This window comes from Cetorhinus maximus, chromosome 8 (assembly GCF_964194155.1).
Source record: "Cetorhinus maximus chromosome 8, sCetMax3.hap1.1, whole genome shotgun sequence".
In the NCBI taxonomy this organism is placed as follows: Eukaryota; Metazoa; Chordata; class Chondrichthyes; order Lamniformes; family Cetorhinidae; genus Cetorhinus; species Cetorhinus maximus.
This window is the reverse complement of record NC_135886.1, coordinates 38,603,309-38,618,593: the sequence shown is the minus strand read 5'-3', so window position 1 is coordinate 38,618,593 and position 15,285 is coordinate 38,603,309. Positions and strand designations below refer to the sequence as shown.

The following is a 15,285-nucleotide window of genomic DNA, read 5'->3' as shown; positions in this document are numbered from 1 at the left end:
GCAGGACTGGAAGCTAATGTCAGGATGATGCATGAGTGAAACCTGGAGTGGGTTAGGATATGGGTGGTAAACTTATAGATGAGCTGAAGTTGCTGGAGGATGAGAGATTGTTGGAAAAAGTCCAGACTTGAAGTGACAAATGCATGGATATTCATTTGAGTAGCACATGAGCTGATGCAGAAGTGAAGGTGGGCAGTATATGCAGGTGTCTTTGTGAAGGAGAGGATATTCGGTTGGAGAAACAGCTCCATGCCTGTGAACAATATTGTTTTGCCTAATGGGGGACCTTTTTCTCGTTGCTTTTAGCTGTTTTCTATATTTTTGTTTGAAAAGGTGTTAGAGAGAGCAGATGGGAAGGAAGTTTAAATGGCTTAGAAGCATGATTGTGCCTAGTATTGAGGGAAATTAATTATCATTTAATATCACTAAACAAAGGTATACATTAATGCAGTTTTCATATGCTGTCAGCCTCAGTTATTCATTCCAATTACCACATCACATGATGAGTCAACGCAGTTTGGGGTAGTCGCTGGATCCTGTCAACAAATATGATGACACTAGATATTTTTGCATAATGTCTTTACCTTTGATATTTAAAGGTCAAATGCAGCCCTGTGGCAACTTTTTTTTAACTTTGTGAAATGATCGTCTTCTCATTTAAAGCTGCGTTCCTTGCATTTTCCCTCGGGCTTTGAGTGCAGAATCTTTATTTTGTTCTCAACTCATTCCAGTCTTAAGGTACTTACTGGGAGCTGAGTCTAAACAGCAGTGTGCCATGTTTTTGTGCCAAATTCTTAGAAATATCTAACTGCAAGGTCAGCCAGCTAATAAAGTCACCATAGGACATGTTCTCTCTGGCAAGGCCAGCATTGGAAGACTGCGAAAATAGTCCCAGTTCTTTGATTTTTGAAATTGCTGCAGTTTGACTCGGAACAGAAGAACATTTAATCTCTGCTTGGTTTTCAAAGAAGAGTCTTGATTGTTGTGTAAACCTGAGAAGCACTGCAATAGTCATGATATTAATTGCTATTAGACCAGAATTTACACTTGTCATTGGCCATTTCCAGTGCTATATCATCAAATCTGTCTTCCAGTGATAACTGGAGCATCTATTATGTACCCATTTCTAAATTGCTTATTACTGGTGAACAGCTAAACCTTAAAATATATTATAGCATCAACTGTAGTACCTTGCATCTGTATGATAAGTAATCCTGTTACCGTGACTGTTTGTCATTCATTTGTTTTTACAATTTGCCCCTTTTCTATCCAATTTATTTCTGAAAATGTAATTCAGCAAGTTCACATTAGTGAGAACAAAAACAAAAATACCTGGAAAAACTCAGCAGGTCTGCGTTTCCAGGTATTTTTCTTTTTGTTCTAGATTTCCAGCATCCACAGTATTTTGCTTTCACATTACTGAGACTTTGTTTGCAGTATTTGGTTTTAGTCCTTTCTGATGGGGTACTTGTTGGAAGAGTGAGGTATCTCGATGTATTTACTCAGTGGTTAATTTGGAGTTGTGTTTCTGTTGCCTTTACTTTGTGGGACCTTATGTGTAAATTGGCTTTGGTATTTGCCTACAATGATACAATTTTTAAAAAAGTAATCAATTTGTTGTGAAGAGCTATAAAGCGTTCTGAGGATTAAATAAGGCACTGTGAACACAAGTTCACTTCAAGCTTCGTTTCAGTAATTTTGTTTGTGAAACCTGAAAGCTGGCTGCTTGTGACATTTTCTTTTTTTCATTTTAAATATTTTATATTAGATATTTTTTAAAATCCTGCATGTTGTGGTAGAATTTAAAAAAAATAAAAATGTGATTGAAATTGTGAATTGAAACTGCTTGCAGGTTTTGTGAAACAGAAAATTTGTAGAAATTGTGCAATTAACTTTTTAATCTTGTTACAGATTATTAGCCCTTTTATTAAATCTACTGCCAAAGATGAAGAAGGAAAAGATGAATCCCCAGCTTCTTGGAGACTGGGGTTGAGGAAAACTGGAAGCCATGATGCACTGAGTGAAATCAGTAGTTCCCAAGCACTGAAAGAGAAGGATACATTTGGGATTATCCGGTCTGCTTCAAGTCCTCGTCTTTCAACCATAATTGATAACCGGGAAAAGGTACATTTTTTTAAATCACTTATTCTAATTCTGTGCAGAATATTTAATGAATCTTTTACAGTGGCAGAAGTTGCAATAGAATACGGTATCTGCATGGTACTGTTGATTTCATTTTCAGGTGGATCTTATTTCCAACAACTCTGCAGTATAAGATCTTGTTCAGAAAACAGATCCTGGTCTTAGTAGGTGGGCATGTTATTTGTTGAGGATTTAGAAATAACCCTGATCACAGATAATTCCATGAATTATTTTGATTGGATGCTTTGCAACATTTGTTAGAAAACTTGATAGGTCAACTACTTTGAGTTTTATTGGGATGTGACATTGGAGGAGCATTGTTACATGAGCTTTGAAATTGCTTTTGTGTTTTGCCTTTTGAAGAGAAAAAGTTCAAAAGATCACAGGAAAGTAAATTGACTTTTGAGTCCCAGAAGATCCTGGGGCCGAGTTTTCCTGTACCTCTGTGGTGTCAGGCAGATGTTGTGTACTGCATAAACAGTGACTTAAAACCAATTGTACTTCCAGTGGTTTTGAGCATGTCTCTTTGTCATAGGCCTATCCAGGCAAGGTTAAAGATGGAAGTGCAACCATGGCCACAGTGTGTGAGACCTGCAACTGCAGGGATGGCTGCAGATATCAGGATCTTTTGTTTGCAGTCTTAAATTACCTGAACACCAGTGCCAAACCCTTTGCCTGATGGAAAAGAGATTTGTGTTGGGCACTATGATCTTTCTGTCTACCCTCTCCCTGGTACTCTGTTTGGATACGGACTTTCCTCAAAATGAGTGCCCCTCTGGCATGGGCTTGAGGAAAATGGCATGGGAGCACTAGGGTGATTGCTCTTCGCCTACCCCTGTTGTAAATGTAGGCATTCCACCCACACGCATGAAGCCTTGAAAAATTCAAAGACACTTTAAAAGATACAAAGAGCTGGCAGAAATAAAAACAGAAAATGCTGGAAAAACTCAGGTCTGGCAGCATCTGTGGAGAGATTAACAGAGTTAATGTTTAGAGTCCGTATAATGACTCTTCAAAGAGCTGGCAGCTTGAATCTTCGCCCTTTTCTGCTCTAATTTGTAAATGGAAACTGAGGTTTCCTCCAGGTCTGTTGGGTGTGAAAAGTGGCTTTTCACCCAAAGAAGGCCAATGTGCCATTCATGGAATAATAATTGAATGCGAATGTTTTTGTTTTTGTCTTGCAGGATAAAGATAATAAAACTAGGCTTGTGTATGTTGCACCAACAATCCCTAACAGAAGACTGCACAGCACATCTGATATTGAAGAAAAGGAAAATAGGTTAGTTCTATTTCAACTAATTTACCTGGCATTTCAGATCTGCTCTGCCCTTTTAGCAACTGAAGAACTGTATAGTGTTAATAAAGTAGGGAAGACCCTTGGCTTTTTTCTCCATGTGTGCATGTGTGTGTATATTTAGCTAATCTTTCAAATTGAACATGCTTATTTTAAGCAATGTTTTTGCTTTTCCAAGATAACTCACTTTGCATATAGCCTAGGTAAAGGTAATTAGCCAAAGTCCACGAAGGATCATAGGCATCTCCATTAGAGAGAGACAAGTGGTTAGATAACTTGGGGGACACCACACTTCATCAAACGTGAAGCAAGGCAAAGAGGCAAGCCTCCATGAACTACTGCAGCCAGTATTGGGATTGAACATGTGCCGTTGGGGTCACTTTGCACCACACTCTAGCCATCTAGCCAACTGAGATGTCAAAAGTATAGTTTAAACTATTTGCAACCTTTGGTGATAATTGGTAATGGACTGTATTGCCTGAACCTTATTAGTAATCACATTATGTGTCATGATAACTAAATATGTACAACTTTGGTAGTACAGAACTTGAGTATCGCTGAAAAGAGACATGTTGAAGCTTTTCGTCTTGCACGCATCAGGACATTTGTAAGAATATCAGATGTAAAAGGAACAACGGCTTATACTTCATGAGAAGAGAGTGCTGAATGGTTGAGAAGTGGACTCTGCTAGTGGCGTTGCCATGGAGAATGCACCACTTAACTGATGGCTGACAGTTAACTGCCAAGCTTTGTTTAAATTCAAACCAGGCAGGTTGACTCCGATTACCCTTCCAGAGTAATGTATCTCAAAAATTTGAACAACAGGTGAAGCTGGCTATGCAGTAGCAACACGAGTAGTGTTTGCCACTAAAGGTTGCCATCAAGCCAAAAAGAGATTCTGCCTATCAGACATACCTTTACATTTGGTATTCTTGCGAATGCAAGAGGAAAAGCTTCGACATATCTCTTTTTTCAGTGATATACAAGTTGGTCAGAACTTCAGTTAAATGAAATTCAGACTTATTGACAAATATTGGGGCAATTCAGCTTGGGGCTAGTACTCGGTGATGTGTCGGCCTAGTTCCCACACAATAACTGAAAGACCCACAACCCCACCCGAACTGGCCCAGCCCAAAGTGCCCAACCCCTGCCCGTGCACTTAGCGCTGTTATTGCAGTACCCATTTGTATGCATCATTCTTTGGAAACAGATAACAGAATATTTAACTACAAAAAACTTTTTTTTCAAATTTTATTTTGTGTATTTCTTATTCATTGAATTTGGCCTAGGGTAGGCTACCTGATTTTATTCAGGAAAATCTGAAATCCAGCATAGTCTTTCTTTGTGCTGGGTTTAGCTCCAACTAGCAGAGAGTTTTCTCCTCGATTCCCATTGACTTCAGTTCTCCTAGGGCTCCTTGATGCCACACTCAGTCAAATGTTGTCTGGACGTCAAGGGCAGCCGTCGTCACCTCTTGAGCTCAGTTTTTTTGGCCATGTTTGGACCAAGGCTGTAATGAGGCCAGAACCATGTGGCCTTGGTGGAACCTAAACTGAGCATCAGTGAGCAGGTTATTGCTGTGCAAGTGCTGTTTGATAGCACTGTTGATGACACCTTTCATCACTTGGATTGAAAGGAAACTGGTGGGCGGTAATTGGCTGGATTAGTTTTGTCTTTTTGTGGACAGAAGCTACCTGGGCAGTTTTCCACTTTGTCGGTAAATGCCAGTGTTGCAACTGTACTTGGAATTGCTTGACTATGGACACGGCTTGTTCAAGAGCACAAGACTTCAGTACTATTGCTGGAATGTTGTCAGGGCCCATAGCCTTTGCAGTATCCAATGCCGTCAACCGTTTCTTGATATCACGGGGAATGAATTGAATTTGGCTGAAGACTGGCATCTGTGATACTGGGGACCTCACTTCTGGCTGAAGATGGTTGCAAATGCTTCGGCCTTGTCTTTTGCTCTTAGATGCTGTACTTCCCCCATCATTGAGGTTGGGTATATTTGTGGAGTCGCCTCCTCTTGGTTGTTTCATTGTCAACCACCATTCACAGCTGAATGTGGTAGGACTGCAGAGCTTTGATCTGATCTGTTGGTTGTGGAATTGCTTAGCTCTGCCTAACTCATCCTGATTCTGCTGTTTGTCTTGCACGTAATCCTGTGTTGTAGCTTCACCAAGCTAACAACTGTTGTTGCAATATGGGTGCTGCCCCGGCATGTCCATCTGGAGCCTTCATTGAACCAGGGTTTATCTTATGGCTTGATGGAAATAGTGGAGTGAGCAGTGTGGCAGGCCATGAGGTTACAGATTAAATACAATTCTGGTGGTGCTGATGGCTCACAGCGGATGCCCAGTTTTGAACTGCTGAATATGTTCTGAATCGATCCCATTTAGCATCATACTATATAACTTAAGGCAAATCTTTTTTTTGTGTTTAAAGGGAATCAGCAGCTAGCCTGGTACGAAGTGGTTCTTATACAAGACGACAGTGGAAGGATGACTTCAAGGATATAAATCATGTGGGAAGCGAAGGCAGCATGTCTGTAAATGCATCAACCACAAATGCAATGCCTTTGTATCAGCGAAGGTGAGCAAGAATAGGATTCTTGCAGATTACATAAATCATAATTTCAATATGCCATTTTTATCCAGCTTATTTTGTCAAAATTATAGCTAAAAGATGCACGGTTGAACAATTTTGTATCAATATTCTTAAATATTTTTGATTTGTTAATTTTTTGCATTTTACCTGGTTAAGAATTATTTACAAAACATATAGAAGTGCCAGAAATTCATTGAACCACCACCTGCTGTTTTTTTCTGGGCTGCACTGCAAATTGATAGCATTTCATAATCTAGTAATCAAAAAAGATTTATTTTAACTGGGATTTTGTTTCAAGTTATATGTTGGGCAATATCAATTTCTTAGAGAAAACGTAAAAGTTTCTCTCGAGATGCAGTTATCTAATGCATAGTTTTCAAGCATACTGTGACAGACTGCAGAATTTGGCTTCAAGCAATGGCATTGCTTTGTTATTATGCTCCTTGACATTCCTGAAGAGCCGATGAGTTGTCGTGGTGACTTTGCATCATTTGTCCTTTCAATGAGCGATGGTGCCAGTACAGAGATCTAAAATTGCAAAAGCAGGACACAAGAACTGAATTCAAAGTTAACTGGTTGAACTGTGTAAGATGTTGCTGCTATCTTTACACAAACCAATTTAAAACAATCTGGGTATAAAGATGGATAGAGAAGATATTTGTTCTAAATTTGTGGTTACCAAATGTAGTTTTCATGACTTCATACAGTCAGCCACTATTTTCTTGTAATTATGTTTGCAAATCTGTTATTTCAACCAAGATTAGTGTAGCTTTCAGAGAAGTTAAAATAAGGTGCAGGTGATTCCATGATGGCGTGTGTTATGCATGATCTGTGAAAGAAACTTGTGTGCAGGGGGATGTGGGGAAAAAAGAGATACTTATGTCAGGAGTAGCTGATTTTTAACCATATGAATGAATAGGGAGGCTCAGCCTTAATTGCTGATTTATTTTTATTCTTCTTTCTCAGCAATTTTATCTCATAAGCTCCTGACGATATTGACTTCTTGTTGTAAAACGCAGCATATCCATTACCATGCCCATGTCTGAAATTTAGTAGCGAATGTTGATGTGCTGTTTCATAGTGTATTCACATTACTGCTATCCCAACCAACCTAACATAGCTTTGGGATTGAACCTGGCATTTTATGGTCTGAACGAATTAAGTATTCATGAAATAAAATTGCTGAGTAGTTGGGAAAGCTTTATGTATATAAACAGAATCACAGAATTGTTACAGTGTAGAAGGCCATTCAACCCATTGTGTCTACACCAGCTCTCTGAGCATTTTAACTTAGTGTCAATCTCCTGCCTTTTCCCTGTACCCCTGCACATTGGATGATTATTTAAATAGAAAAATACCCTCTTGAATGCCTCAATTGAACCTACCCTCATCAAACTTCCAGGCAGTGCATTCCAAACCCTAACTACTTGCTGTGTAAAATAGTTTTTTCTCACCTTGCATTTGCTTCTTTTGCAAAACACTTTAAAACTGTGCCCTCTGGTTCTCGATCCATTTGCAAGTGGGAACGGTTTCTCCCTATCTGCTCTGTCCGGACCCCTCATGATTTTGAAAACTTCTTCCGAGTTCCCTCTTAGCTTTCTCCTCTCCAGGGAAAACAACCTCAACTACCCCAATTTTTCCTCATAACTGAAGTGTCTCATCCCTGGAACCATTCTCGTAAACCTCTTCTGCACTCTTTCCAATGTGTTCACATTCTTCCTATAGTGTTGCGCCCAGAACTGTACGCAGTACTCCAGTTGAGGTCTAACCAGTGTCTTATATAAGCTCATCATAACTTCCCTGTTCTTGTACTCTATGGCCCTATTAATGAAGCCTAGAGTACAGTATGCTTTAGAAACAGCTCTCTCTACCTGCCCTGTCATCTTTAATGACTTATGCACATATACACCCAGGTCTCTCTGCTCCTGCACACCCTTTAGAATAGTGTCCTTTATTTTATATTGTGTCTCCATGTTCTTTATACCAAAGTGTATCACCTCACACTTCTGAGTGAGGTGATACACTTACCCTCTTGAGTGAAGTCTTTGCTATAAACCCAGAAATAATGCAGCCTAGTGTGAAATCAGTCTGAAGTTTGACTTTTATAGTCCATGTCACTTTGGAAGCGTTATTTTGCAATCTTTCCTGGTAGTATTCCAGATTCTCTCACCCTATTTATGACTTATTTCAAATTTTGAGGTAAAGAAATCCCCTGATTGGTAACTTTTATCTCTTACCAAAAGTTCATCTGTGCAGCATTTTTGCTTCTGTGTAAAACAGTAATATGTTGAAAAGCTAATTATATGCAAACAAAGCAAAGTGTTTTGTAGCCTTTCAATTGCAACAGAAAAGTGTTTGACTCATGATAACAGAAATCCAAGCTCTTGACTGATTACCTCAACTTTGACTTTCTCCAGGGGATAAGTTTCACTAGTGTCAACTTTGTCAACAATTTAGGAATGAGAAAAAGTTAGCAAGCTTACTCTTTAGCTTTCCTGATTATTTTGTATACATGACCCAAATGTCTCCTGGCTTTTCAGCCAGAGTGTGAGGGTGGTTCCTTTGGAGATGCTGTGAACTGGACTGTCTTGTCCAGAAAATATAGCTGTAGTGCAAAAGCTTTGTGGAGAGGGAAGTCACATTGCAAGCCTATAATTAATTGAATTGTGTAGTTTAGTTGTCTACTGTTACCCATTCTTATATAAGTGTCAATTGTTACCAGTGCCTCATTTGGTAGAAGAAAAGATGACTTGAACAGTTCCTCCATTTCAGTCATTCCCATCACCACCTCAGTTACCTCAGCTGCTACTATAGCAACAGTTATTTCAGCTACTGGTCAGCAACCCAGCCGAAATACCATCATCTCTCCCTTCTTCTCTTCCTCTTCCATCTTAAATAGTGTTGTTTCCACAGCAGCGAGCCAGCAGGGCAGGTAAGACTAATGTGAAAGGTATGCTTTCTCATGTTTTCTGGTATCATCATACCCTGATTTTAATATTTAAAGACACCTAAAGATATAGAAGAAAATCCCCAGTATCTTAATTTTTGCTGTGTAGCATCTTAAATCCTGTTAGCATATTTTTCTTGTTTAAAATGTTATCTTGGTATTTCCATGCTTTTTATTTTATTAGATCTGCATGCTTTGTGTTATTGCTAGTATTTTATACTTAATAAAAGAGCTTGAAAGGATCAAGTTGAATCAAGCCTAGGTTATTTGAGATTTTTAAAATTAAATTTAACTCGCCCTTAACCTTGACCTTGAGGGTACAAGAAGTCTTCCTGTGCCAGTTTTGAAAATTGCGCTTATATTTGAATATTTCCCCTTTGATAGCAGTACCCAGTTTATACTGCTGTCAGTGATTCCCATTACAATTAGGAGTATAGTTTTTTTGTAATGTGCATGATTTTTGCATTTATTCAGCTCATGATGATTTGAGTCACAAAAATATTCTTTATGCATTTGATTCAAATACTAATCTCTGCTTCACAGTTTAGTGGCTGTTGAAAGAATTGTCTTTGAGTTCCAGTATCAGAACTTTGCAAATAGATAGGTGAGTGGTAGACATTGCTCGTTTGGAAGATGCTGTTGAAGGAGCCTTGGTGAGTTCCTGTAGTGCATCTTGTAGATGGTACACACTGCTGCCAGTGTGTGTTGGTGATAGAGGGAATGAATGTTTAAGGTGGTGGATGGGGTGCCAAACAAGCAGGCTGCTTTGTCCTGGATAGTGTCAAGCACCTTGAGTGTTGTGGGAGCTGCATTCATGCAGGTATGTGGAGAGTACTCCATCACACTCCTGACTCGTGACTTGTAGATGGTGGACAGACTTCGGAGAGTCCGGACGAGTTACTCTCTGCCAAATTCCCAGCCTCTGACCTACTCTTGTAGCCACAGTATTTATATGGCTGGTGCAGTCCAGTTTCTGCTCAATGGTAATCCCCAGGATTTTGACTTTGGTGGATTCAGCAATGATGATGCCATTGAATGTCAAGGGGAGATGGTTAGATTCTCTCCTGTTGACAATGGTTGTTGCTCGGCACTTGTGTGATGTAAATGTTACTTGCCACTTATGACCCCAAGCCTGAATGCTGTCCAGGCCTTGCTGCATATCGTCACAACATTTTATCTGCAGTACTCCTACCTGATACAGTTCACCTCAGTTAGCTCAGGGTCTGGTTAGCCATGTAATATTTCATCATGATATGTGTAAGTTGCTTCAGTCTTGGTGCTTTATGAAATTGTGAATGTTCCACATTACTATTCTGGTTAGCAGTTTGGTCACAGGAAAGGACATATCTGAATTACACTTTCCACAAATGTGCTATTATTGCTGAAAAAAGACGCACTCATCAGGACAAATACAAGAAAGCCAAATTTCAAAGGGAGCAACAATTTATGTTGCATGAGAAAAGGACGCTGATTGGTTGTTAAGTCGACTCTGGTTGAGGCATTGCCATGAAGAATGCACCAGGGGACTATTGACCGCAAAGTTTTGTTTAATTCAGAAAAGGTGCAATGCCTGGACATGGACTTTTTGCAAGTAGACAACAAGCCCCTGTATATGAATATATGTATCTTCTAGCAAGTGTAAGTGAGCCACGTTGTGAGCCTGACTGATAATCTTAAATTGGTTGTTAATGTAATTCTTGGCACACGCGGGGTTGTTCAGCAAGTGCTGTCCAATCGCAGAATAACACAACGTTAAACATAATGTTTGAGTTTTGCAAACACGGGCTGGTTGAGTACAGTCAGTACTTTGCCTGTTGCAACATCTGAAGGGATGTACTGTTTGATACGATCCGCCAGTCATTGGGATGTCCGGCCTACTTACCTGGCATTGCAGCGGCACTGAAATTCATATACCACGTTACTCATTTGCATGGTAAACAGAATGCCTTTTTGGCTGGACGGCAGCATCCTGTTAGTGGAAAATGCCACTTGTTTTGCTACTGCAGAGTAGCAACGTGAAACAGCTAGCTTCAACTGTTGCTCAAATTTTGAGATACCTTAACCTTCCGGGGTAATTTCAGGTAGACTGGGCATTTTTGAGATCCAAAAGTGGCGGCCTTAGGCCAATTTTTCAGCAGACATGAGACACAATGAGCCATGATCTGTTGGGGGTAGCAATTATCTCGCAGGATAGCTTTGATGTACCGGTGTCAGGCTTAAACAGTGAGCAAATGGCTCGGGCTGTGTTTAAGAAATTGCCAATCTTGTGCGTGTAACTGTAGGAATCCCAATGTGTATATTGACCAGTGAAGCTAGGCTTGCTCTAGACAGTAGTAGGGAACTTATTAGTGGATTTTGAAACTAGAACATTGAGGAAATCCTGGCCTATTTCAAAGGTGAATTTGAGTGTGGGATGGAGCACATTAAGGTGAGTAAGGAAATTCTTACATGCAGCTTCAGATTCAAATATAGCAAACACATCACCTACGTATTGGAAATATGCAAGGAGTAGAGGTTAGGGGTCATTCCATCAAATGGTGGAAACTGATGAAAATGTCAGTGAGAGCCAGTCAGCACCCTTTTCTCATGCAGTATAAATTGTTGATCCCTTTAGAAATTTGGCATTCTTCCTTTTGTTGAGTGCAAGACGAAAAGTTTCACCGGCATGTCTCTTTTTCAACAATACTTAATCTCCGTGCTACCAAGCAACTAACTGGGCTATTAGTTCACTTCATAAAACACCAGGATAAGTTTCTTAGCCCTCCAGAAAGTAAAAGTCTTCAGCCCATTGAAAGAAATGGAAAGTTTCACTATTCGGAAGCAAGCATGTAACTACAAACGTGGAAGTCCTCAAGTGTTTGCAAGCATCATCAAGGGCAGCGATGCTTTTTGATTTCAGCCTGATCTGGAACCTAAAAAAAGTCAAAATAACCACTAAAGTTCAAGGCTGATGTTTTTAGTATTATCTGCCTCTCTGCATAGCAAAAGGATCTTCCAGCTCAAGAAGCAAGCTGAAAAGGATTATATAGTTTTTACACTCATTGCTTAGAAACAAAAATGATGAGCTATCAGGGAAGCAACATCACTGTACTGCACCAGATGAAAAGGGAGCTGGTCAGTGACATCGGTGAAAGAGACTGGGATACGTTTTGCAGAAGTTACTTACAAGCGTCCCGCAGCAGGCACTGTATTGGACACTGACAGGGAACAGAAGAAGGGAAGCAGAATACCTTTCATGGAGATGGAAGCTTGAGAAAGATGCAGAGTTAGTGGATACCACCAAGAATGTGTTTAGTGGGTATTACACATGTCTACTATTAGTTTGTCTTGTAATGTATGTTAGGTGGGTGTAAAATATCCCATGGCTCTATTCGAAAAGCAGTGAAGTTGTCCCTGGTGTTCTGGGCAACATTTATCCCTCAACCAACTCTTAAAAACACATGGGACAGAATTTTACGAGTTGGCGAGCGGGTGCGAGGCCTGCTCGCCGACGTGTAAAATGACTCGTGGTGACGTCGGGAGGAACTCCCAACGTCACCATGCCCGCTTTAAATTTTCAGAAAGGTGGGAGCACAGCGAAATTGAGGCCATTAATTACTTAATTAATTAAATTAAATTAAAGTAATTAAAGGACCTGTCCGTCCAACCTTAAGGTTGGCGGGCAGGCCAGGGGCCCTGGCGGGAACTAGAAAAAACATGAAACCTCATTCACGGGCGGGATGAGGTTTCATGTAGGCTTTAAAAAATTTTAGTAAAGATTTTGTAAAAATTAATGGACATGTCCCAACTCATGTGACATCGTCACATGAGGAGACATGTAAGGGAAATTTTATTTTTCTATTTTTATCTTTTTTTTACATTTACAGCCAATCTCCCTGAGACTGTACTTAGCCTCAGGGAGATGAGTGTGCTCTTCTGTGCGCATGCGTGAAAGAGAGCACTCAATTTTGGGATTTCCCCCCCTCCCCCGCCCACACAGGAAGTGCATAGCGCTTCTGTGCGGATGTCACGCTGGGCGGGCCTTAATTGGCCCGCCCATGTAAAATGGCGCCGCGCCTCCAATCAGAAGCACACCCATACGCGCCTGCCCATCAACTTCCCCCCCCCCAAAGGGGGGAAAATTCAGCCCATGATCTGGCTGGTAGCACATTATTGTCTGTGGGACTTCACTGTGTGCAAATTGGCTGCTCTGTTTACTATGTTACAACAGTGATTATATTTAAAAATACTTAATTGGCTGTAAAGAGCTTTGAAACATCTTGACATTGTGAAAGGTCCTATATAAATGCATTCTTTTAAAGAGCATGTGGGCATCTGAGCCCAAATAAGTAAGTCATGGGAACTTGATTTTCTTTAGTTTTTGGAATGTTTGTTAAAGGTTTTCAATTTTATTTTTTAACTGGTGCACAAAAATTGAGGTCTATAATAGATATTATACTAAGGAGAGAAAAAGTTGAGCCCATGCTGTATATTATTCTATTAATCTGTTAAAAATGCCCAGCTTTATGCTGAATACTTGTTAATTCGAAGTTGTTCATTCAAGTTAACTTGAAATACCTACTTAAATCGTTAAAACTCTTGCATGTATTGCATTGTACATGAAATCTTTTAAGGTAATACATTGGATCTGTGGAAGGAGTAACAAGTGTCACACTTCTCTCATTGGCTCAAAAAGCAGCTTAACCATACTTTTGTGGAATTAAAGATTAGCTGGTATCCCACATCAAAGCAACTACTTTAAAGACTGCAATTTCAACCAATTATGTGGCAGTGTGTGCTTTTTCCAAAGTTGTTCCAGTTTCTGACTTTATTTCAGACTGGCTGAATATATAACTGGATAAATAAATTTTAAAATTAATGCACAAAATGTAATTTAAAAAAAAATCTCCACATGATATTGCCCATTTTTAAAGTCTGATTTGTTTTCGAAGGCCTTTTGGCGTCTCAGGACCTTTTCTCCTTCTGTGCATCTTCATTGCTTTACCTGGGCATTTCAACCATTTATTTGCCTTACAACTGGTCCAATTGCCAATTCTTCAAAAATATATGATATTTCAGTGACTTTTTGTACCTTTTGAGCAATCATTTTTCCCAATTAATGTTTTTGTGCTTTCTATTAACGGCAATATTTTGTATTTCTCTCCTTTCGCTTTTCAAATTGAATATAGTACCAGTGTCTTTTTTGGAAATGTATATGCTTGTAGAGAGATGGCCAGATAGATAAGAGAGGGATTGAAGAATTTGAGCTAGCAGAAGAACCAAAAGAATTTGGGTGCAGAAAGTTGAATCCAGTGATGTGCAAAGCACACAATGCAGTAGAGACCTCCTATGAGTAATGCCAGGGAAATCATCTTGTATATACTAACATTTTAGTTGCACCTAACTAGATTAAACTTTTTTTAAAAGATCCTTTTAACCATAGTTAAATCTGACAATTGTTTCAGTCCATGAGTTGACTGTAGTTCCCATGAGCAGTCTGTTCGACACAATCCAAAAGCATTGAACTTCCTTTTGCTATCTGTGCTTGCAAAGTCAAAAGAAGCCTCGCATATAGAGTAATAGAGTCATTTACGACGCAGGAGCCAATTCAGCCATCAAATTGTGCTGGCTCTCTGTAGAGCAATCCAGTTAGTGTAATATTTTAGTACTGTTCACAAACTTATGGATCATTCCCCAATACTCGCACCTAAATCTTCAATGAAAGGTCCCCACGCCAATTCCTTCACGATGCCACTGGTAACTGGTTTCCAAATAGACCCAAATTCACTAACAACTGTTTCTGCCTTCAGGCATTAGCTCACCATGGTTGCTTACTTCCAATTCCATATGATTCTAATTTTGAGAGAAGTTTTTTACATGGTATCTCATCAATAGCTTTGAGAGTCCAGGTAGAAAATGTCTACCAGATTACCCATGTCCACTAACCTAGCAAATTATTTCCAAAATTTAAATTGGCCAGATATTACTCTTTTTCTTCCCCCCACAGAGGCTGTGGTGGGCGTTCTTAATATGATCTAAGTGGGCATAGATTGCATCCCTAATGATTTCCTTGAGCATCTTTCCTATTACTGATGCTGAACTAATGGGCCTGCAGTTACTTAATTCTGCATTATCCCCATTTCTTTTTAAATTGAAACAATGTTAACTCCTTCCAATTTAATGAAACAGCCCCTAACTACTACAAACTACTAAAAGTGCTTGCACCAGTACCTGTCCCATCGCTTTAAAGAGTCTCGGTGGTCCAATACTCACACCAGTAAGCTCCCCTGAAATGTCCACTGTCAGATTTTGTGGA

General features: G+C 39.7%; 1 protein-coding gene across 4 annotated transcripts in view; it reads left to right on the top strand.

The window, feature by feature from the left end:
• LOC144683564 (protein phosphatase 1 regulatory subunit 12A-like) overlaps positions 1-15,285 on the top strand; it is a 301,353-nt gene that overhangs the window by 157,840 nt on the left and 128,228 nt on the right. For 3 of the 4 annotated variants that reach the window (XM_078546707.1, XM_078546709.1, XM_078546710.1), the window contains exons 10-13: positions 1,912-2,124; positions 3,327-3,421; positions 5,882-6,028; positions 8,766-8,975. In XM_078546707.1, the coding sequence (XP_078402833.1) occupies positions 1,912-2,124; positions 3,327-3,421; positions 5,882-6,028; positions 8,766-8,975 (665 nt within the window). The remainder of the gene's footprint in view (positions 1-1,911; positions 2,125-3,326; positions 3,422-5,881; positions 6,029-8,765; positions 8,976-15,285) is intronic. The other variant, XM_078546708.1, reaches the window with a different exon arrangement.